General features: G+C 43.0%; 1 protein-coding gene and 1 long non-coding RNA gene across 12 annotated transcripts in view; one reads left to right on the top strand and one right to left on the bottom strand.

Moving 5' to 3' along the window:
* The window catches only part of CELF4 (CUGBP Elav-like family member 4), a 692,870-nt gene that overhangs the window by 88,961 nt on the left and 579,923 nt on the right, over positions 1–23,986 (bottom strand). For 7 of the 11 annotated variants that reach the window (XR_011805803.1, XM_072031183.1, XM_072031181.1 and 4 more), the window contains exons 4-5: positions 14,339–14,467; positions 9,501–9,580 (exon numbers count right to left, since the gene is read on the bottom strand). Coding sequence is in view for 10 of the 11 variants with exons in the window: in XM_072031183.1 (XP_071887284.1) it covers positions 9,501–9,580; positions 14,339–14,467 (209 nt within the window). In the remaining variant the exon portion in view is untranslated. The remainder of the gene's footprint in view (positions 1–9,500; positions 9,581–14,338; positions 14,468–23,986) is intronic. The other 4 variants (XM_072031184.1, XM_072031182.1, XM_072031180.1 and 1 more) reach the window with 1 other exon arrangement.
* On the top strand, positions 20,451–23,798 carry LOC110353556 (uncharacterized). Its single transcript, XR_002404207.4, has 2 exons — positions 20,451–20,943; positions 23,058–23,798. It is a non-coding gene; the product is annotated as an uncharacterized lncRNA (long non-coding RNA).

Here is a 23,986-nt window from a genome sequence, read left to right as displayed (position 1 = left end):
CTAAACATATTTTTGCCCTTTAAAGATTCATTTTGATCTTTGCATAACCCATTTGGATAAATAACCATTGAATCACAGTTCTCTATTTTGGAACAGGATAGTAATCTGCCCAATGCTAAGGTCTCTCTACCTTCCATACAGATCACCAATACCAATGCAGATCACATGTCTGAGCAGGGCCAGGTAGGAGCGGTTTAAAGAGGAACAAGGAGAAGCATCCAGAGAAATTTAAACTTGATCCAGAGGCCGCTAAAATAAAAGAGACGGTTCCAGTGATTTAAATGAGGCTTGGAGCAAAAGAAAGAAGGGGAGATGGAGTAAGAAAGAAACCCCCCTCAAAGCAAGAAGAGTGGTAAGGAGCTAATGCTGACACCTTCACTCTTCTCTGTGGCAGGAAGAACATATCCTTATTACAGGACAGCAGTGCTGGCCGCTAGAGCACTCTCCAGAAAGCTGGGAACTCCTTTGCTGGGCAGGGAGTGTTTTATGTCATGTAAATTGGTCTGATCTCCTAAAAAAGTCAGTGCTTGCATATTATTTTAGCCCCCTTCCCAGCTCCTAATCTCATCCAGATGAGACAGGGGTTAAATGTGGTAAGTCTCACGGGGCCTCACTTGGGCAACACAGGGCTGTGGCACAGTCCTGTGCCGGCTTTTCCCCAGCCACCTCCACGACTGCTGATTTAAGTTCCTAAACCCCCTTGGACCTGCGAAGAGGTGTTACAGTGCCAATTAGCTCCTTCTGCCTAGGGTGAGGCTGCGCGGCTCACCAGCAGCTACGCCTCTTATCCCATTTGGAGGCCCTGAATCCTGTGGTGTGGAGGGAAGAGGTGTAGTGAGGAGGCCGGGGAGGATGGCCAGCAAAGCCCGTCACATCCCACAGGTCTCTTCACTGTCCTGCCAGATGCCTGCACAGCTACGGCGATGTGACTGGAGAAGAAAAGCAGCTCTGATGAGTGCTCCGGCCCCCAAAGGCCGTCTTCGGCGCCAGTATGATTCATACCCCCTGTCAGGCAGCCGGGCTGCCTGGATTTCTATTCTGGGACCCTGAAACATGTGATTTATTAGTTCATTTATGGAACAAGGGGGGAGGCAGGGAACATGGTCCTGTGATTTTATTTTATATAGAAATTATTAAAGGGAATTATGTTAATACTGGGACACTGCCGGCCCAAAGGACGTGAAATCAGCTGTCTTAGTGGCAGCTGTGGGGTGGGACAGTCCATGAACCCAAGTCCCCCTCTGGTCCTAACCTGCTGCCCAGAGGAAAACAAGCCTCAGCTATAAGGAATCACAGGATTTAGATAGAATAAATGACTGCAAATTAACATCCCGGTATTAGGTGGCTTGTTGCTTCTTTCATACCAATGGCCAACACATGACTTTATAAATGGTGTTTAGGTAGCATATTCATAAAAATAATTCATTACTGAAAGGAGGGCCAGGCCTACTGCTGTTGAGCTATGAATGGACTCCTAATGTGATGTTATTTTTTAATAGAAGGAATGGATGTGTTGTGTCCATTCCCGAGTTAATTAAGCCAGTCTGTGTGTTACAGAAAGCCATTACTTGGCATGTATGCTTTTTTACAGAGCAGAAGATCAACAAAGAATAGAAAAAAACAAGTCTGAGTTGTCATCTCCACTCTTTTCCATTAGCTCCTCCAGCATCACAGTGTAAAATGAAGCCTCAACCTTCTACATTTGAGGAGATAGACTTGTGGTGATGATAGCCCACTCCACCTCAGTGACCTCAGGCAAGTAAATTTAGTGCAAATTCAGCTGGGAGACATGGAGGGCACTTACATGCCAAAATCATTAACTTTCACCAGTTACCTTTGAAAATCTCCTCCACCTCATCTTTCTGTATTCATGTAAAACATAGCTAATGACTTTCCAAGTTTCCTATTTAACCTGCCAGCCTGAGGGTGTCAGCAACTCTATCCATGTGCGGACTGGCACAAGGTGGCTTTTATTAACTGAGGACTGGAAGCCCTGCTGGCATCCAGATGAGACTAAATTTTGTTGGTTAATTAATACTCTGAATCATGGTCTGTCTAGTTGTTATCTATTTGTATTATGGATTTGTCTAAAGTTCTGTTTCTTACCTAGATATTTTGAAGAAACTCCTGGGAAGTGAGGTGGTGGACTGATGTCTTTAAGTTTGGCCTTCTTAATTCTACATTTTCCAGACTTAAATTAAAATATAGTTACCTAAGAATCCACTAGTAAATTACTTCTCTGCTGGATCAGGAACAAGAATTGCTGTGACTTTGACTAGAAACTGACTAAATCTACTAATTGTAAGACTTGCTCATTCTCAGTCACTGTATTCCTTTTTTTTCCTTTTTTCCTCTTAATTTCCATCTAGTGTCTGGGCCCTTAAGGGAGCATTCATATGACCTACTTGCAGCCATTTTTCTTGTCTATTCTAAGCCATCAGTTACTTGAGACCAACAGATGTCCCTCTGAGTTGTGAGGGACATTAACTCTAAGAGAAGCGTAGATGAGAATATTAGTGATGACACTGAAGTTTTATAGTTTGACCATCACTTTGGTGTAATTCAGTCATGTCAGCCCTGGCCTTGGTTGATAAGCTACTGGACGTAGAAACTATTCTGTAAGAGGTATGCATGGTGCTCAGTACAGAGCTATTCCATGCAGGGCTGATGATAGCCACATTTCTAATAGTAGCCAGTGGTAAAAATCACCACAGAGTTGTTATACAGAGGAAGCCAAATAAGAGTCTCTACAAGGGTGAAGAGTTTGCTCTTGTTGAGGTGAGACATGCAAACATGAAGCTGTGGCTTCACACGCCCCGCTCCCACTTTTGCTTAAGTGACTAATTTGGTTGATTTCCTGAAGATATGTTTTGTTGGAAGTGTAACATGCTACAAGTTGTGAAGGAGCTGAACTCTCCCAACTTCGTGGAAATGACAAACCCTTCTTCCAAGCACTAAAGGCTGCCATGAGCCCAGAGGGAGAATTGGATTGTGCAGCTGGATGTGTGTGTGTTTGTGAAGAAAGGAGGAGAGATGAGGAAAGTTTCTCCTATGAAAGAAATGATCCAATTTGAAGCAAGTCCCTCATGGGAAGAGCTGTGACAGAGGCTGCTCTGTTCCTGTTAATTTTCACAGTGCAGCTGTCAGCGGGTCTGTAAATAGTACTCCGCGAAGCCAACACTTCCTATCCACACATCAACCATTCAATTAACAGAAGAACAGAAGAAGGAAATAAAGTGCACCACAGCCTTCTATCACGGCTTTGATGTTTCCCAGCAATTTATGAAAGTGTACACAAATCTAATTACAAGCCCCACTGCTTCCCATTTACATGGAGCTCCTCAAGTTCAGAGCTGTTTATATAAAAATAATTGTTAAAAATACCTCAGCTGATCTACGGCATTGTGGCCCCCCACTCACCGGAGCCGCCACGCTGCTCCTCCCAGGGAGTTTCTGCCGACTCAGCACTTTGGTGCCAGCGTGCACGCATAATAAAAGCTGCTTCCCTGCCGCTCTGCAAGTGAGACGCCTGGGCTACAACTTCATCATGCCCACGAAGGCCTATTTTCCTTCTTTCCTCCACCTGCTCAGTACTCCTTCTGCAGACTCTCACAGCTTTCTCTTCCCTCCCTAATTCACCTAAATATTCCTCTGCTGTGTTGACAGGGGGTGAGAACAGCTGCTCGGCCAGCTTCCGTAATGGGGCTGTGTCTGAAGTTAACTTCACAATGCTTTGCAAAGCCTTAACTGCACTGTAGGAATGCAGAGCAATAATAATAGCAGTCATAAATATGAGCCAGGGTTGGTTTCTTTGATTGGAGACCCGAGCATCCAAACCCAGGATGGCAAATGGTGCCCCATTTCCTATGAGTCGGAAAGAGGCCCACTGCACATAATGACAATGACACTTGTTTCTTGGGGCAATTTTGGATAGTCTCATATTTAAGTCACTCTCACTTTGTGATTCATTAAGCTACATTTTTATTTTATTTTATTATTTTATTTTATTTTTTTATTTTATTTTATTTTATTTTATTTTATTTTATTTTATTTTATTTTATTTTATTTTATTTTATTTTATTTTATTTTATTTTATTTTATTTTATTTTATTTTATTTTCCTTTTCATTATTTTATTTTCCTTTTCATTTCACAGTCTCTTACAGTATCAGAGGGTAGACTGAACATTGTATAGGGCAGAGGGTGAAAGTCAACATTGTTCTTGGTGTTGTGTCATTCCTACTTGTAGAGTAATTAAAAAAAATACTAAATATAGTAATTAGAGATCCAATTTGTCTGTAGCCTAACAACACAGAGTAAAAATTGCATGATTTCATAGAGTCAGACAATATCCTGAGTTGGAAGGGACCCACAGGCATCATCGAGTCCAACTCTATCAAATCACCAATTTGATACAGGTGGCTACTGAGAAGACATCTGAAATCATTTTTCCTATTAGTGCAGATTGGAGTTGCACAGAAGATGTGGAAATGGAAGTCCCCAAGTTAGAAAAGTTTGGGGTTGCAAATTTTTTTTGAAGTTCAACGTAATTTGAATCTCTTTCTGTAAAGCAGACATCTGTTCAGTGCTTGTATCCAAGTCTCACATTTTCCTTTCTTTTCACAAAACCAAAGATTCCATATGAAAAGTAATTTTCATGGAAGATTTTCAGCCAGGCATAGATAGACCTGGGATGATATTTCCTGGATGCAGAAGAAATGCTGCAGTTTGACCAACTTGGTGCAGAAACTTCTATAACTAAACAAAAGATTACTTGGTCTGTGTAATGAGGGAAGCCACCTTATAGCATTCTGTATGTCTTAACAGTTTTAAAAAACTAATGAATGAAAAGAGATATAGAAAGAACATAGTGTTGACAGTTGGAGTGTTATGCAAGTTCAAAATACACTCGATGGATCAGGTATCAGAGGACTCTGACGAGGGGATGCCCGCTTCCTGAACCCCAAATTGCTTTAGTTGGGCAGCAAACACCCAGAATGGGATTCAGCTCCCCTTGCATTAGACATGAATTTAGGTGTACAGTCTAAGCTGCTTGCTCTTGGCACACTCAATGGGGAGGCGAATACCTCCAAAGCTGAGTCAGGTGATTTTAAGGTAGATGTCTGAGGTATTTGGGAGGACTCATGCTCTGAAGTGAGGCCAAATTAAGAGCATCGACATCTGATTTGTAGATGGCTCATTTCGGATAAAGTTACTGAAGAACTTTATCTCCAGTAAGATTACCACGGCAGTGGCAAGTGGAGCAGAAGGACTTCAGGTGGCAACGGTGTGTCACCAGGGAGCAAAGGCAATTGTAGACTCCAAGACATCTGCAGGAAGCAAGTGGTTTTGCTTTTGTTTTTAAGCAGTAAGAGTCCTTTTTCATTCTAAGTTGCACTTCAGGTGACTAACCACTATTTTGTATCTGACAGACCATGGGAATCCAACACCTAGAATTAGCTGAAAAGCACACTTCTATTTGGGTTTTGGTTTGACAGGTTTCAAGATCTATTTCTGTATAATATAATACCTCCAGAGGTATCTATTTCTCCCTATTGATTGTAATAGAAACTTAGATGACAAGCACTTAGACAACATGATCTCAGTTCCTAAACTTTTAGATGTCTTCAGTTAGGTGAGACAAGTCCCACCTCAGTTATTCAGTCTAATGCCATTGCAGAGATCTTCCTTATAATTAATGAAAGGAATTTCCATTATAATTTATTAAAGGGACAGACATGCCCAGAAGGTGATTTATCTCATCCTAGCACAGATAAGTAAGGGGAAGAATGCACAAATCTTTAGAAATCTCTCTCTCTTTCTCTCTCAGTCCTTTGTGGGAAAACATTTGTAATAGATTACAAATTTTCAGGCTGTTAAAGCTAAATAAAATGAATTACATTCTTAATTCCTCCTTACATTATCTGCTTCTATGCAAAAAATGTGGGTAACAGTAGTTTTACCCCTTTCAGGAATTTCAGGAATTAATTCACAAGAACAAGAAATTCTGAGGTGCCATTCTGAGGTGGATGAGATAGTCAAATAGATGTAACAGTAGTATAATATTTAACCTTGTGTACTTTATGGGTAGCATAAAGGCTGCTGCAATTTTGGTATGAGTGATGAAGCACGGAGGAGAGTTTATATTCTCCGTGGGTGGACGGACAAGGCCATATCTTAGATGTGTTGTGCAGAATGACTCCTCAACATTTGGCTGTCGCCCGGATGTGAAGACATGGAGAAAAAGAGAAAACCAAGCTGAAGATGATGCTTAGGTAGGAGCATGACTGACAGGTAGGATGATAATGTTGTCCACAGTAATTGAGAATGGAGGCGGAGGAGAGAGGATTCAGGGTTTGGGAGGAAAAGTTTAAGAGCTCCACTTTATGCATAGTGAGCTTGATCTGACAGCTAGACATCCATCCACTAGGAGATGCTGGAAAGACAGGCCAAGATTTTAGTTTGGACAGGAGTCAGTCCTGCAGTAGAGAAGTCAGATCTGCAAGCTGTCACTATAGAAATAGTAGCTGAATTCGTGTTGGTAGATAAGGCTGCTAGGGACAAGGCTTGGATGAAGAAGTAAGAGAATCAAGTGAAGAGACCTAAAGGTAAAATGGGGAAATCATTGTTAAAAAATAATGTGCAAAAGTACATGAAAATGATGATCTCTCACAAAGGAGGACATGAAGGTCAAGAAAACTCTATCCTAAAGCTGACAGACAATTCTGAAAGGCCTCCAAAAAGCACTCTTGGCTGGTGCTCTAAAATACAGAAGGAACTTCGGGCTTGCTCAGGAGTAAGAGATTTCAGGAAAGTTATTTCTCAATGCAATTGCTTTGTGTGAAAATTTGAAAGTTGTAGACATGCTTGGTGAGCCCTTTGGAGGAAAAAGAGCCTCGCATGGAGAAGTGGGCTTGTGACGGATGGCAGTCAGGCACCTGTCCAAGGAAAGGTTAATAAAAAAAACTTTCATAAAAGAAAGTTGCCTTTTGAAACTATTAGGCAACATATGTTGTGTGAACAGGAAGTCACAGCAGAGCAATAATCCTGACAGCTGTGGAGAAACAGGAGTCTGCCGCACGAACGAATGGCTCGAGACCTGACAAGAATGATGATGGATGCCCCGTTGGTAGTACACGAGGACAAGGCAAGAGACATTTAAATTGGCTGAACCACAGGAACAACTTTGAGTTGGCATCGCAGCTGGACAAACGAGGCCAGTCCTAATGGTGAAAAGAATTGGGAGGGGGAGCTGAAGGAAGATGGCAGCAACGCACCCCTCCTTTCCAAGGACGAGGGCTACATCGTCATCTCACCACGAGGTGGCTGCATTTCTCTGTGAACATCCAAGCCCTGAAAGATGCAGTGCACCCTGAAGCACCATGAAAAGGAGAACTGGGACAGAGATCACTTGCAGAATTTGGCCCATTTCTTTCAAAGTGTCCGAAGCATTTTGAGGCCCTCTGGGAAAAGCAGTGTGTGCTCAATGTCTTGATCAAGTGGCAAGTCTCTTGACAGGTCCTCACTAGTCTGCTGAGCCATGGTAACTGCCTGTGTGACTGCTCATAGCTCAAGGGAGATACGAGGCACTGCCACGTAATTTGGCTCAAAATGAAGACTAAGCTCATAATTTTCTCCTTGCATTTTCTGTGGACTAACGGTTTTTATATGGAGTACCGCTGAGATTCAGCCAATTCATGGAAAGTTGTCAAGTCATGGACGTTTGAATTTAGGATGTATCTGGTGAGGGTGAAAGTACAAAGTTTTCTCAGATAACCAGAGATGTGGTTATTCAAGAACATTTATAAAACAGGTATTTGAGTCAAATAAATCAACAAGAAAAATGGTCCCATAAAAATCTGACTGATGAAATGGGCAAATTCTTCATTATTTTGCACATCTTAAGTTCAGTTGGCTTCAGCAGGATGAACCAAAACTTGCTATGAAGTGGTAAAGAGAGGAATATTTTTTCTTATATAAAGAGTGCTGAAATAGGTAGAATAAAGATATCTTAGATATAGTAGGTCTAGATAAAATCTTAATCACTCGTTGTGTTTTGCTTGTTTTCTTCCCTGTCTTCATCTCAGTGTCACCCAAGTTTCTAAGCTTTTTGGGTCTGGAACTGACTTTATTACACCTTTTAGTGGTACCACATCTTGTGGAACTGCAATTCCTTGTGTCAGTCTATAGATGCTATCACTTTAGGTCAAAGTTCTAAAGACATTCAAATACTTCTTCAGCCTTGCTCAGGAAAGATGTCCACAATTTTTCACTGTGTGATGCCAGCATCAAGCCCAGCATGTGGTTCTGTTAGAAGGAATCTCCTGGGAAGAGTCTCCCAGTCTTGATTGTAATCATCCAAAAAATGGAGATCCCACCTTTTAATAACCTCACCGGTAAACATTTACCGTTTTCTAATCTGACTTGTCTGATCTTGAGTTCTAAAAAACAAGATCTTGATTATTTGCTACTACTAGAAACCTCTTCCTGTGACAAACTTCCCACTTTCATCCCTACACAGACCCAGAGACAATCTGCCAGGCCCATTTTAAAATTATTTGGATAAACTTGTGAATTGAGATCAGAGGTTCTTATTGAAAGGGAGATTTTATAATCTTAAATATTGAATATTGAGATTCCCTGTATCTTTTACAAGCCTTCAGCATACTTCTTAGCCTTTCCTTATTTACACTGTGAATAATTAGTAATAAAAATAATATATTATTATAATAACCCAAAACATATTGGACCAGATTGCCTTTCTGTGCTGATAATGGAATGTCTTACATTCCTCCAGGTCTGCATGGTGGTGTACAAGTATTGTTTTGCATAGAAAACACATTTCAATTTTAATTTCCACTTCCCTGGACTATCAGCTTGGAAATGTTGTATTAGTCCAAGCAGAATGATACCTCAAACATTTCCTGAAAGATTCAGAAGTGTCTGACTGTCTCTGTAAGGGATCACATTTATGCCCAGGCAAGCACTTTAGCAGCAGAAAGGCAATGATAGTGCACATCATGGTGTGATGTGTCTCTAGCTTGTAGTGCTACCATGTGAGCATGCTGCTTTCCGCTCAATTTTGGCAAAAAGTTCTTTATCCTTCATATAGAAGAAAGGACTCTTTGGAGAGGGAAAACAAAAGTCTTTAGACACCAGTTTGTCTTTGATTCATTCCTCTGAAACTTAAATGTTTGAGCTCATGGTGAATTTGACCCAATGTTTTTGACCTCTATGAACCATGTCTTTTTTTCAGTGCATCAAAACTGCTGGTGTTGGAACACAGCACCCCTTGGAGTTCTGTGCAGGTGTGATGAAATGACAGTGTGATCCTGGCCTTTCCTCCAATGAGTTAAACATACCCAACGTCCCACATGCCTAAGTCATCCTTCCCAGAAGATGAGTAGCAAAGCATAGATAAATAACCCTTCCTTCTCCATCAGGCCACAGTGCAGCAAAGCCTGGACCGACCTTCATGTGCCATGTTACAGAGCTACTCACCGGCATTGTCTGGCTGCCATGCAAGGCATTGATAGCTGCTTGGGCCTCCGCATGTGAAGAGTATTTCACAAATGCACACCCTAGAAGAGGAAAAAGAACATTAGAAGAGTTGCAGGGGTACCAACGACAGTCTGTCTAGCTAAGTGTCCTGTCCTCAGAACTGGCAATAAAGAAACTAGTGGAGGAAGTATAGCAAACTAGTTATTCCTTCCCAAATCCCAGCCATTAAACATATCTGCATCACAAAGTCTTACGCTGCCTGCAGTGGGCACTGGTGGACCCAAACTTGGCAAGTACTTTTTGAATCCACTTATCTTCTGACCTCCATAGCTTCCAATGCCAGTACCGTGCAATTTCATAATTTATTCAGTGAAGATGATTTTCCTTTTATTTGTGTTAGACATAATGCTGAAGGCTCCTCCCTCTGGTGTTATAGGAAACAGTGAGGAGTTTTGTGAGAGTCAAGAAACAGCTGCACGTGCTTGTTACAAGCATCCAAAGGCCAGCTGTAGAGAGGCATTCTGCTTGATCCAAACACACAAGGTACCTGTCTTGAATCACTGCCTGGTACAGCTCCATTACACAGACTGCTCAGTGCTTGTCCAGGCTCCAAATATATATATATATATATAAAAAGGAAGGATGGGACAGATCTATATGTGATGACTGCCATCTTTCTACCAGTGAAATCTGAATCAGTCTTTTACAGTGACTATTATATCACAATTTGCAGAACCAGTGCCTCTATGGGTGCTTTCCTGTGGACATCAGAGACATGCAGGCAGAGCTTCTCTGGCCTGCACTGCCACGTGACGAATTTCACACTGCCTGAACTCTTACATAAGGTTTTAGGTCACAGAGGTGCATTTATGAATATGTGCTGGAGTGCAGAAATGATCAACACTTCAAAGGGTCACATGCACCACTAGAGTGGGGGAAAGTATTGCTAACACTCTTAGCTACAAGCAAACTGACTCAGAGAGAAGAAGAGTAATTTCCATATGCTAAGGCGGTTTTTGGAACAGATTGGAAGAGATCTGAGAAGTTCTGGCTTCTATCCCCTTCTATTACTACTAAAGACTTTTGAGCTTTTAATCAATTTGCAAAGCCCCAGTTGTTTCCCTGAAGGGGCGCAGATCACTGCGCCAGGGATGCCAGCCCTAACAATGGGACAGCTGTCCTTTATTCCCTTTGTAGCATCTTCAGAAGGTCAGCACACCCTCACAGATCCATACAGTGCATGGTGGAAACTGCAGTGCTAAAACACCTCACTTGCAAGCTACAAGAATGAGCTGCAAAAGTCCCTATAATCATCGCTACAGGCTGGCAGAGGTGGAATCAAAAAAAACAATAGTAGCCCCTTCTAAAAAGAACACACACTAAAATAGCTTGCAGTTAGGAGCCCCTCACTTTGCATTCCTCCTTCCCATTGTGTTCAGACTGTGTTTCAGGAAAAGCATAGCAATTGCTCCTAATAGTTGGATCTAATTTATAAGGAGCTGAGAGGAGACAATCATGAGAAAATGAGATAGATAAACTTCAGCTGGAAACAATAGGGATCAATTATGACATAATCGCAGCCTAGCATTCCCGGGCTCCTGAGATACTGCACCTTCCTCTTCATTAATCAGAGATAATCCAGAATTAGGGTGTTTAATTATTTGCAGAGATTCTTTTGTACTTTCTGCCTCTAAAAAGAAGACGCTGATTAGCAAATATACAAAGGCTTTCCAGCTTCAGTTGCCCATTGTATTTAGAGCAGGAATTTTGGCTTCAGTGTTGCTGTCATGTTGAGGACTCTCTTCAGGTGGAATTTACCCCTGTGCTGAGGAACCTGACGGATGAATGGAGCTGGATAAAGATGGGAATGAAGAGAGCAGGAGGAGTTTATCTTGTTTAATACCTGAGATGCTAATGAGATCCCTCCATTGCTTCCGATAAGATTTCAGGTAGAAAGACAAGTGATAACTCAGCTTTCACCTGTGTATGGTGGCAAGGCAATAGCAGAGAGCCTAACATTTTGATGCCTTTGCGTGTTCAGAGGGATGGCTTCTGAACACAACATCAAACGTGTACATAATCTTCTTTCTGCCCCTTGTCACCACAGTTGAGGTGATCTCCAGGATCTCATGAGATGAGGACACGAGTCATACCACTCTTCAAAACAACAGTGTCCCCGTGACAGGAGCAGCTCTGGAGTTTGAAGGGATTCTGACACACAGAGAGATATATAACCTGTGCTGAACAGAGAGATACATGTGCTCATACATTTTTTTCTTTCCCTATTTCAGGATTATAGAGCTGGAAGGGCTGCTCTGACTGTGTTGTCAGCTCTCCTGCAAGAATGGAGGAGACTGCAGAGTCAGAGCCTAAGGTTATGACTGCAGAGGGTATAAGACTCCTCTTGAGGGACTTCTGGTGTTGTGGGAAATCTTTGCTTTCTGAGTTGCTGAAGTAGACAACTGCGGAATTAACAAACAAACAAAACAACACCAAGAGGCTGTCCAGGCAGCTGCAATCCTGCGGGTCCTGCTGGATTACTAAATTGGATCCCGCCTCACTCTGGCTTCCTCACCTGAGTACTCCTGCACTCCTGGATGCACGTGGGTGAGCTTTACCCAGAGAGATACGGGCAGGCTCATTCCTTCCAGGACAAACAGACTCTGCACTTCCCTTAAGGCAGGGAAACGTCCTGGTCCCAGCTCTCCTGCTACTGAGTTGCATGCTCCAGTAACTGTTGTGTTTGACCCTGGGTGACTCGTGCAGGAGATGGAGCCTGCATGGCTTCAGGAAAGGCTCAGATGCCTTTCCGGCTATGACAGGGCTGTGATGCTATTCACTGAGAAGCTGGGACCTACCTCCTCCAAGCACTGCTTTCATTGAGGTATCTTGGAAGCTCACTCATCACAGGGGTGCCTGGTGAGGCTTCATGTAATGGGTTTGCTAGGATTGAAGTCTATGCATTTAGTTAATCTGCCTAAAACTCAATTTAGGTGGAATTTATGCCTTATGGGTTTTACCCAAAATAAGTAGCTCACAAGCAGTATGTGTCATGTTGGTTTCTAGCAGATGGAAAACATTACAGACTGGGAATAAGTTTGTGGGAGTTGTGGCTCGCCTGACTGTCTCCTAAGATAAGGGCACTACCCTTAAGTTTTCTACGGGATTGAACGCTCTGTGTGTGTATGTATCTGTGTGTGTGGAAATTGGGAGCTTCACATTCTCAGTAAATAGCACCTGCAAATGGAAGCTGGTAATATTAACTCCGTCAAGGCTCAGTATTGATCCTGAACATCTCAGTGAAATGCAAGCCTGAGACTGCAGCCTGCTAGCACTAATAATTAAACTGGTTAGCAATATGGAGCTGCCACTCAGATTCAGACTCATAATGAAATTGTTTAAGAAAAAAAAGAGAGAGCAAGAATGAATACAAGTTTGGGGGTTGGATCTCCTTTGGAACCTGTTTCCTACAGATCTCAGACATTATTGCCTTTATTATTACTCTGTTTAGCTCCTTTGTCATAGATTTTGTTCTGTACAATTCCAGGTGGAGGCAGATAGACTTTTTTTTTTTTTTCTTTTTTGCTTTTCCCCAATTTACTGAAGGGAGTGCTGAACTGCCTGCCATTTATGATGGTTGAAACTCTTCTTGGTGAATCAAACCTTTGGGTGTCATGAAACTAAAGTAGCCATAAAATCAAAGGAAGTTGCCCACAGTTTATTTTCAGCCATTTGTGTCAGGAAGACTGGGCTTTGCTGACATACATCAAAATACTGCCCTATAATGCCAGAGTGAAGTCTTTCTTGGCTAGCAGTGATTTTACAGAATAGCAGTATCTTTCTCCAGTGTATCACTGTGATTTGGATTTTTCACCTCCCTGTTGCAAAAATATGCTGGTTGATGTTGTCACATGTCAAAATATCCAGTGAGATATGAACTGCATCAGCAAGACTGGTGTCTTCCCTGGTACTGCACATTCCAGCACAGTTTATGATGTATTATATGCAGATCAATATTTAATGGACACATTATACTGTCAAGAGAAGAGGGCTTCCTATTCAAATTGAAGTTACTTTGTCTAGAAAGTGACTGGGGAAAAAAAACGACCCTTATGTTCAACAGAGAAGTCTCATTCTTCTACCTGGACTATAGGAAAGGTTTCCTTGTGCTATCCAGGTAACGAAGGATGCCAAAAAAGTGGCAGAAGGAGGTAAGACACCTAGTTGTGCAATTAGGCATTGACACGTTTCAAGCAGCAAATACCTACTGAGTGTAATATTTACATCAGATCCTGTATCCTTGAAATAATGGTCACTGGTTGGTGCATAACTATGCAAGAACCAACAACAGAAGAAGAAGACCTGGGGCTGCTGGATAGGAAATAAGCAGAGGCAGTGTTGGAGCTGGTGAGTAAGGATGTAAAACAGAAAATACAGCTTTGTTTAAGGAAAGAATAAGCCTGCTCAGTGGGGGAAGAAACTCCCAACTTTCCTAGGGCTGGTGGGGGGAGCAGATCTTGAGCAAATGTAAAGGTTTTGCATTCAGAGGGGAGGTTCTGCCCTGCAAGCAAACAGCAATAGGCAACAGCTTGCATGTGGTCAGACATAGCTTGTTGTGGAGAGGGTGTTTTTAGCTGCAATCAGCTCTTTGTTGTCATGCAAAAGAAGGCAGCAAACAGCAAAGAAATGGCCTCCTGTGGCAAACATGACCCTTCCTAATGTAAGAGGTGCTGACCTGGCAGCCACATAGTGACTGTCGTGCCAGGAAATTATATATACACCAAGACTGGGTCTAGCTCAGAGCTAAAGCCATAGTGTGCCATAAGCCATTGTCTTACCTTTGCTGTTGCCATCGGGTCCCCGAAGGATTGTGCACTCCTCGATGTTGCCAAATGCCTCGAATAGCCTGCGCACGTCATCTTCTGACTGCTGCTTATTGAGCATGCCCACGAAGAGTTTTCTGTCTTCTGGAACAAAATAAAGAGATGCTTACCATATTTCGGGAGGGATGCAAAAGCCAAGATAGCACAGTATCACATACAGAAGAAACAGTGATTTCATTGAGGTGACATATTTCAGAAGCTGCTAGTCATTTCAGGTGCCTTGCTCAAAACACCTTAATAACATCTGACTTTCAGTGAGTACTTGAAAATAATTTGACAATTTCAAAGAAGAAGGAAAAAAACTCCCAAACCCCAGAAATATCTAAAATGTTTTAACTGCTTCTCAAAATCTAGGCACTGAAGTCTTCCAAATCAGCTTTTTCTGATCAATTTTTGCAGTCAGCTTGCAGTAACTGAAATGACAACATTGCTCAGACTGCCACCCAAGTGAAATGTGGATAAAGATAGCATACATAAATAAAGTCCAACTGAAAAACAACATAAATTAGTAGCCCTCGCAATACTAAATAAGTCGCAGGAAAAAAAATGTTTAACATAAGCTGTTTTGAATCAGGATATAGCTGAAGCCACAGCCAGTAAATTGAGATTTGTTGTTCATACCCACTCACATACCTACAGGTTTGGATGCATTTTTATATATATATATATATATATATATATATATATATATATATATATTTATAAATATATATATAAAGTTAATTTGAAATAAACCTAAAGTTTTTGAAACATACATTGTTTCTTGAAACATAAAATATGAATTCTAATATCTGAGTTTTCTCAAGAAGGTGCCGTTTCATGTCAAAGCAGGATGTGGTCTGCTGACAGATAACTGTATTTTGAATGAAGAGGACTATTTATACTTGGACTTATACCAAGTGTGGAGAGCTTCAGTCCAGAACAAGACACCTTGAGAAAATATTTGTGAAAACAGACCAAACCAATGGCTACTGAGTTGGTAGAAAGGTCTCAGGAGGCTCTGAGGGATGCCTATAAATCAGGTTTATATTTAGAGACTACTACCATTACTACATGGAAAAAAAAAAAAAAAAAAGAGAGAAATTTACATAGTTTACATCTTGTATGTAAACAGGCCATTTGCACATGATTCATAAATGTCTTATTTATCATTCATTAAACACTATGTAAATGGGTGAACCAAGATTTTTTTTTTCAGAGCAGTTTACAGAGCAGATGTAACCAATTTGAATAAATATATGTAAATAAATAAATAAATACTTTGAATTTTTATTTATTTATTTTTAATGCACATATTAACCTAAAGCTGAACAAAACATTGGTTTGCAACATATCTTTTCTGGCTGACTAATTGGGTGATTTATGTCACTTTTGTTCACTGAGAAATCATTGGTGTAGACAATCTGTTCTGCTTCAACCAGTGTTTGATCAAAATTCCCCTCTCCAAGATGCACCTGCAAATTGGCAAATTACTCTATAGCCTTGGATGAGGATAATTTTTCATGTAGTTGATATCTGCTGAGGATATTAGGAGCTTTCAGTCCTGCAGTGGAGTTATCCACGTGAACCAAAAGTGCACTGCCCGCAGAAAACAAGGAGTTATGTTGCTTTCAGTTAGGCTGCAGAAATGGCAGGAAAAACAGATTGAGGAGGGTATGTGTGCTTTTCTGATAGAAGAGAAAAACCAGGAATAACCTTCTGATAGATATGTTTAAAGCAAGAAATATTCCTACTTTATGTTGGCATTGATTAGGCAAAGAGATTCTTTGAGGTCTTTGCTGGCAACACAAAGTTGAGGCTTTAATGATGCACAAAGCCCTAACTTGACCAGTGTATGTTGTCCCTACCTCAAGAGAAGCTGCTTTGGATATTGTAAAGGTTAATTTTCAGGATGCCTTTTGTTCCTCACTTCATCCAGGAGGTAGAATGGGATTGGTGATTACGCTCAGTGAATGGATGGTAAACCCCAAGGAACAACATTGGGGAACCTGTATAATCACAAGATGTTTTTTCCCCCAAATGTACTTGTCAGTGATTCGCCCAGTATTTTTAGAAAGGATTTGAGTAATTTCAATCCAGTAAAGGCAAAGAATGAACTAAATAGTCAAAATGCTCCCTACAGATCACATCCCTGAGGGCCTGAAGGACCTCCTTGGCTTTCCTTGGCCTGTGATGAACCAATGACATTTCTCAGTCAAGTAACCAAATGACGGGGAGCCAGGTGGGAATTTAGCTTTAGCAACATCTCTTCTGCATGACCTAACTACCATTTTCAGGGAACACTTCGTAAGTCCCAGCAGAAATCACTTTACTTGATGGCTAAACTGATGTGCAAAAGAGACTCTCAGAGGTGAGGTATAAAGTGTCAACTGAAGCTGAATGTGTGCTGTGGGGTGTATTTTAGGATATGGAAAGACAAAGCCTTGGAGAAAGAGCTGAGTCCAAACTCCAAGGGTTGTCCAGATACCTGAGGAAAACCCACCTGCGAAGTGAGAACAGCTGCCCTGGAAGATGGGAGCAGAGGGGTGTGAGTGAGCTGGGAACACCACTGGCAAAGGGCTTTGCCAAGGGAGTTTGTGTCTAGTAAATACTTCCCACACAGAGGAAGTGTCTGTTATATTGTACGCTATACAATTTCCCCTGTTTGAAATAAGCTGCATCAGCAAAAGCACTCCTATAGCTCTGCAACTGTATTTTCACCAGGCTTTTTGCTAATATAAATGTATCATTAAAAAAAAAAAAAAAATCACATCCCTCTGTCAGCAAAACTCTCTAGTGTGGAACTGGCCTGAAACTGCCTTGTCTGGTTTAGTTTATGCAAAGCTTAAACTAGGTATGTTAGGAAACGCTTAATTTTATATTTTATTTTGTTTTATTTTACTCCCCTTTTCTATATATCTGCAGGACACCGGGAGGGGTGATGGCTATCTCGGGAGCTGGCTGGCAGGAGAAGCAGTGCTTTGTGAGCTGCCCACAAGGTGGCCATCAGACCACCATGAAAAGGCTCTGCCGAGGGTGAGGACTACCTTGCCCAGCAGCTGCTGGCCCGGCTGCTGCAGGGCAGGTGGCCCAAAGGGACCCCCCGAGGTGTCCAGCACCGCCTGGACACCACCTCCAGCCCCATCTCCTGATCAGCGCCCTCTCTTCCTCCTGAAAAACCGTGCCTTGGGCTGTCAGGGGAATCATTTGTCACACCTGCCACCTCAGAAATCTACACGATCACACACTCGGCTGATAAAAAATGAGTCATTTTAACACGCTTTTTTTTTTCTCGGAGAGGTTCTTCTAACAAAGTGCTGCGTTTACCTTTCACGTCCCAGCCCTGCCAGGGTGCTCGGCAGCACGTTTTAACAGCATCCCTCGCATGCCCAGGGTGGGAAGAGAGGGGGGGAGGGACAGCAGCTGGGCCAATTCAGCACGTTCCCAATCTTGGCTAATGAGTTTATCCCCCTAATGTGCTCGTGTGAGCCTCACATCCTGAGTACCCCTGTGTGCTGCTCTGCCAGGTCCCAGACAAAACATGTTGTGGAAGAAACCTCGCTAGCCTCTCTGTAAGGGCAGCCCTTTCCAGCAGCAGTCTAGGGGCTCAGTGTGGCATTCATGTAAGTCTCTTCCTACATGTTTGTTTTCTTTCATTAGTGTTAAACCTACTATTGTTTTTTTCCAAAAACCTGAGTCCATCATGTTTATTTGGCCCAGGGAAATAACTGTGAATGGTTATTCCTCTGTGCAATCTTGCCCAGAAGAGCCAAAGAGACCGTCACCATGAGCGACCTGAGGCACCCCCATAATATTGGAAACTAAATTCATCTCAAGGCTTGCCCCTTTTTGCCATAAACAAACCACAGTGACCAGAGGAGCCAGCATTCCCTGTTCCTCCCAGGAAGAGAGGCAGGGTGAGAAAGGCTTCAGCAATCGCAAGATTTCAGAGGTGTCCCCTTGGTGACATTTCCAATATTCCTCCAAAACTAGACCATGCCTTTTCCTGGCCACTCTGCCAGCCACAGGGGCTTGCTCAAATCAGGACAAACTGGCTGCAAGGTGCGGCGGTGAAGAAATGTAACTTGTCAGATAAATATACACTCTCTATAAATCTCCCCAGCTGTGTTTATACGAAGCCTCAGCACCTTCTCCAGTGCAAATAGGGGTTAAATTATTCCCTGTTCTATTTGTATTTAAATGTTATGTTTTTATGATAAGCGTAAGGCAGAGGTGTCAGACAGGCCCAGGCGAAGGAGACGGCATGCGTGAAAGGTGAAATAATAGAGCACTGCAAACCAAGTGCCGAGAGGAGATGGGAAGGGGGGACACTGGAGCGGGGGGAGAAGGGGGAGGACGGGCACTAATTAAAGAGACAGAAGGGACAATGAGATGCAGGATGTTTGACCCTCCGCGGAGCAAAAGGACAAGAACAAGAATCACAGCAATTGTGGAGGGACTGGGGGAAAATTAGGGTCACTCTCAGAGAGACATGACACAGGTTTGTGTTTATCCAGATAGCTCTCGCTAATGTATGTGTGCGCGTGGGGGTACATTTAGATAAGAGTATATAAATACACTTGTGTTCTCGTATTCCTCATGCAAAACAAAGAGGTTGAATCCCTGTATCAGGAAAGCATAAGCCGGTTTTACCATCTAGAACATCACATCCAAGGCCTTGGAAATAAAGAGGGACAGATCCACCACCTCTGTGGCCCGGGCTAATAAGGAGGGTGAACCAGAAGATCACTACGGTCCCTTCCAACCATCAAACCTCTCATTCTAAAACCTACGAGCATCCCTATTTTATCACGAGTTCATTGCTAGGGCATCACAGATGGATGGTGCGTGTGCCTCTCCATGCAAGAGCAAACCTCACATTTGTGTATTTCTGTATGGGAACACACGTCTTCTGTGGGAGCATGGTATTCACCAGAGCAGTTCGCTAATGTTACTCAATGCCTTTGGCTTTCTAAGCATCACGACCAGGTTGCTGCGTGGCTTCGTTTCAGAAAGCAGATGCTAATTAATTCCATTATTTGTATAGCTAATAATTATTTGTCCCTGCTGCCGTTTCCCTCCTCCCCAAACACTGCTTGCACACACAGTAAGGGACCAGCTGCAGAGCCCTGGCCCAGGCACCGGGAAGGCCTTTGGGCTTGTCTCCTTGGCACCATGAAGGAGCAAAGGAGCAGCCTGGAGACGTTTGCCATGCAGGTGTGAGAAAGAACAAAATGCCACTGCATGGGACTGAGGGGCACATCGACCACAGAGGAAGCAAGAGGCAGCATGGATCTTCCTTGCCCACTTTCCTGATCAGTCCATTGATGGACAGGGGAGAGGCAATGGCACTAAGGGTGTCCATCAGGGAGGGATGGACCACACAGCCATACACTAGGGTTGGGGATGTGCCAAATCCACAGAGGAGCTATAAACATTGGGTGTGTCAGACAATCATGGTATCCGAAGAAGGAGCTACAGAGCAGAGGGGTAGGCTGCAAGCCCCTGAATGTTGTCAAAGTTTGGACTGAGGTCCGGCTGTGAACTCCAAGCTGCAGGCTCAAACAGCCAGAGTGCCCCGCCGCTCCCCTCACCCCGTGCTAATCAGGCGGATCAATAGGCTAAAAGCAGGGCATTTCCTGGGGCCTGGGCTGCACACTCCTACTGCCATTTTCACAGCAGTCCTACAGCTCCGTGATGATGATTACAGCCCTTTCCACAGGGGAAGCGATTACGAATTCTGTTGTAGCTAATTGTAAATTAGCTAATTATCTTCTCCGTGGTACCTTGCTGGAAAATACATGAACCTTGTAAAATGGAGGTGTTTCAAAAATTAGGATGGGGGAAAAACAACAACAACAACAACAACCAAAAACCCAACCCACACTGGAAACAATAAAAACCTACTGCTACCTAACTCTGAACAATAGCAACCTAATCCTCCTTCCACCCGCACGGGCGCCTATTTCCCCCTTTCTCACTCCCCCTCCCCATCTCCAACAACACCCACAAGGGGCTAATTCTGCTGCAGGCTTTAAAATGTTTGCTGAGTTCACCTGTTCCTCGCAGCTGGGTGTTGTGGGGCATCCCTAATCACATCTTAGCAGGAGTGATTTCTTTGTGCTGATCTCTTCCCCTCCTCCCTCCCCGGTTTGGTTTTACTTAACAGATTCTTTATATCCCATACGTTAGCAGATATGATTGCACAGCTGCCGGTCTCCGACTGCTGGAGACAGAGGCTTTGAGACACCCGGGCTAGAGAGAATAACAGCTAATCTGAACAGCTGTGTGATGGGGACAAGCGCAAATGAGTATAAGCCCAGGTGTGGGAGAATAATTCTCCTGCACAAAGAAGGAAGCTTCATCCCACAGGTGCGTTACTCTCCACTGTTACATCTGAAAAACTTAGTTTGAAGGATTTCTCATGTTTAATTGCTTGGCTGCACTCTGGGCCTTGACTTGGATGTGGATCCTGCACACAAAGTGGAAGAACAGCTGTACGAGAGATGGTGTGTCTGACTCAGAGCGCTGTCTCTGACCATGGCCAACTGCAGATGTCTAGGAAAGAGCATGAGAACAAGGTAAGCAATTTTGTTAATCTCCCCAGATATTCTCCAGACTTCAGCGCTCTGCAGTTTAGGGGCTTCCAGAGTCTAAAGTGGTATTTTTGTATACAACAGCTCTCAAAGTGTCTTTCTCCAATGTAACTATTCCCTGGGATTTGAACCCATGCATCCAGCGCATCCCGCAGCAAGATGTTCTGCAGCTTAATCATGTGTTGTGTTACAAACTGCTTCTTTTTGTTTATGTTGAGCACGCTGCTAACTGGTTTCCACTGACAGGCCCTGCATCTTGTTTTGGGAGAGAGTGGAAATCACTCCTGATTCAGTTATGGAAGAGTGGACCCAAGAGAATATGCAAGAGCTTGGCCAAAGTTTCCGTCTGCACATTTTCAACTGGTATTTGAGACTCCTGGGTCCCATCTCAAGCTGTGATATAGATATTATGGAAAGCAAAATCACTTTTCCCTTAATGTGATTTGTTATTCCTGGCACTAGTAGGACGGAAGACCATGTAGTTACTGTTACAAAAGACTTACAATACATCTCTGCCAAGGATAAGGGCCTCAGTGGAAATGTAGGATATAATCATCACCTAGGGAAAAAGGCAGCCTCAGTTTCCCCATCTGTAAAAAGAATAGATGGGAGTTTCCACCAGGCATAACTGGGTGTTGCTGAGGTTCTTCAGTGTTTGCCAATAGCCACAAATGCAAGCAGTTCTGGCAATAACACTGAATGGCATCTGGCCAGCTGGTGGTGAGATCTCTGTCTGAACCCTCTGGGGATTGCTCTCAGATTAAGGTGGCTGAAGCTTCCCCCAGCTCCATGGTGCGGGTAAATCAAGGCAAAGCTTAGTTCTGAATGGAAAGCCCTGTTTCTGCAAAGGACAATGGCCACGCATCTTGGAGGGGTCATCTGGGGAGAGATTTTTAAGCCCTTCAGTGGTGTGATCTATGAAAACATTGTCACAGTAATTTAGGTGCATGTGTCCAAGAGAACACAGATGGTGACTGCTGTTGGCCTCATGAGTAATTGGAAAGAAATTTAACACGCTGCCAAGAGGTGAACCCAAAATCTAGGATTATGGTGTTAAATTAAATGTGTCGGGGCCTATTCTTTATATTGAAGGCCCTCAACTGTACTGCTGGCCTATCCTCCTGAGTGGGGAGACCATTTTCACAGGTACTCAAAGAGCTCGTTGGTCCTCATCAGCTGCTGAACCATATCCAGAAACTGTCTGGGGAGGGCAGGGATGTGCAGAATGGAGCTGGGACAAAAAATGGAAGGAGAGGGAGAAGAAAGTTCAGACTAGGAGGATGATCACTCCCTGGGCATTGCTGGCCTGGCTCCTGTGGCAGTACCCACTGCCTACCTGCAGAGAAGTGACATCTAAGTGTACACCTACAGGTCTGTAGCTCAGAGGAAAGCACACTCAGGCTTCCTCTGTGTAGATACAGGATAAGTTATGAACAGTACCAGGGCAACACGCCAAGCAAACCCTGCCATGAAGAGGTAGCCCAAGCGATTCTTCTAACAGCAGAATCTCGTTGCACAGCTGAGAATATTATAACCCCAAGACAAATATCAGCAGTTCTGGCTTGCTGAACAGCGCCGTCACAACTGTCCATTGCCAAGAGATGCTACTCCCTGTGCAGATCTTAAATGACAGGTTTTATGGTGTTTGATATGGAGCTGGGGAAACAACTCGCAACAACTCACTTTATTAGTAGCCTTTATTTAGGAAATCTAGTGGTGAGTGCAATCTTAGAGCTGGTGTCATGCAAAGCACAAGGACTCTGCCTGATTTGTGCCTGGCAGATCATAATTCTTAGAAGTTTATTCATTATCTGAAACACTCAACTGGAATATTTCTGAGAATGATTCATGAGACAGTGCTTTTTTTTTTTTTTTTTTTTTTTTTTTTTTTTTTTTTTGGGAGAAGACTCAGGATTCAAAATTCGATCTTTTAAAATTTGATGTATAGCTGAAGAACCCAGTTTCTCTTTTCCTTCCCTTCACAATACGAAGAATAACTGAATTCAAATCAGCCTTCCAATAATTGGAAAAACAAAACAAAATAAACAAACAAAAAACCCACATATGTTTCCCTAACTATTAGTATCCTGTGCTTACAGTTGCAGTTTCGTGGGAATAGCCCTGGCCATGAGATGGTGCACTGGAATATTCATGGCAGAAAAGCACCTAAGGAGACCCAGCATGGAAGTGTGGATGTATGTACCTGTGCTGTATCTAAGCTTTTCAGGATTTTCCATGGCTTCCAGCTCCTGCAGATCTACAAATGCCTCCCTCACTCAGCTTGATGGATTTCCTGAAGAAGTAGGTGAAGGAGAAGACTGTCTTGTACTATCAAATGACACCTCAAACAAACGCTGAATTACATCATGCTTTTACACTCATCTTTTAGAGACAGCTCAGATTTGAATACAACTCTTGCAGCCTTTGATTCTGGGGAATTTAACACATCTTAATTCCTACGTGTAAGGTCCCCTTTTCACTCTGTGGCAACACTGGGCTGAGGCTGAGCCTGAAGGGCTGTTTGGTTTTCACACTCATTCAGACCAAAGCTTAGAAGCTTCTTGACAAACTCCGCAGGGTCAGTGGTGTCAAGGCTGGTATGTCAGGAAAATAAGTTTCAGTTCCTAAACTCATCCCACTGGTGACCTGTCGGGGCTTTGAAACCTTTTCCAGAAGCCCAGAAGGCCGCAACATTAATCCATGATAGCACTCAAGCCTAGAGCAGCGAGGGTTGTTGGAACAGCAAAGACATGGGAGAAAGGGGGGTGGGAAGGACATATTTTCTCTTGCAGGAGCTGTGACGACATTTCAGATCAAATTAAACTTCAGTTTTTAAAGACTTCAGTGGAGGTAATTGAAACACTTCCTCACAATTGCCTGAACCTAAGTGTTATCTCTCTTTTCCTCTGTATATCATCCCTTTTCCCCCAAGCCTGAGACAGCCCTGCACGGCCACAGCCTCCTTAATATTAAAGACGGTGATTAAATGGGATTCGCCAAAAGACAAAGGGCTGAAAACCTGCCAATT

This window comes from Anas platyrhynchos, chromosome Z (assembly GCF_047663525.1).
Source record: "Anas platyrhynchos isolate ZD024472 breed Pekin duck chromosome Z, IASCAAS_PekinDuck_T2T, whole genome shotgun sequence".
Classification (NCBI taxonomy): domain Eukaryota; kingdom Metazoa; phylum Chordata; class Aves; order Anseriformes; family Anatidae; genus Anas; species Anas platyrhynchos.
This window is presented reverse-complemented; position numbering and strand designations above follow the sequence as displayed.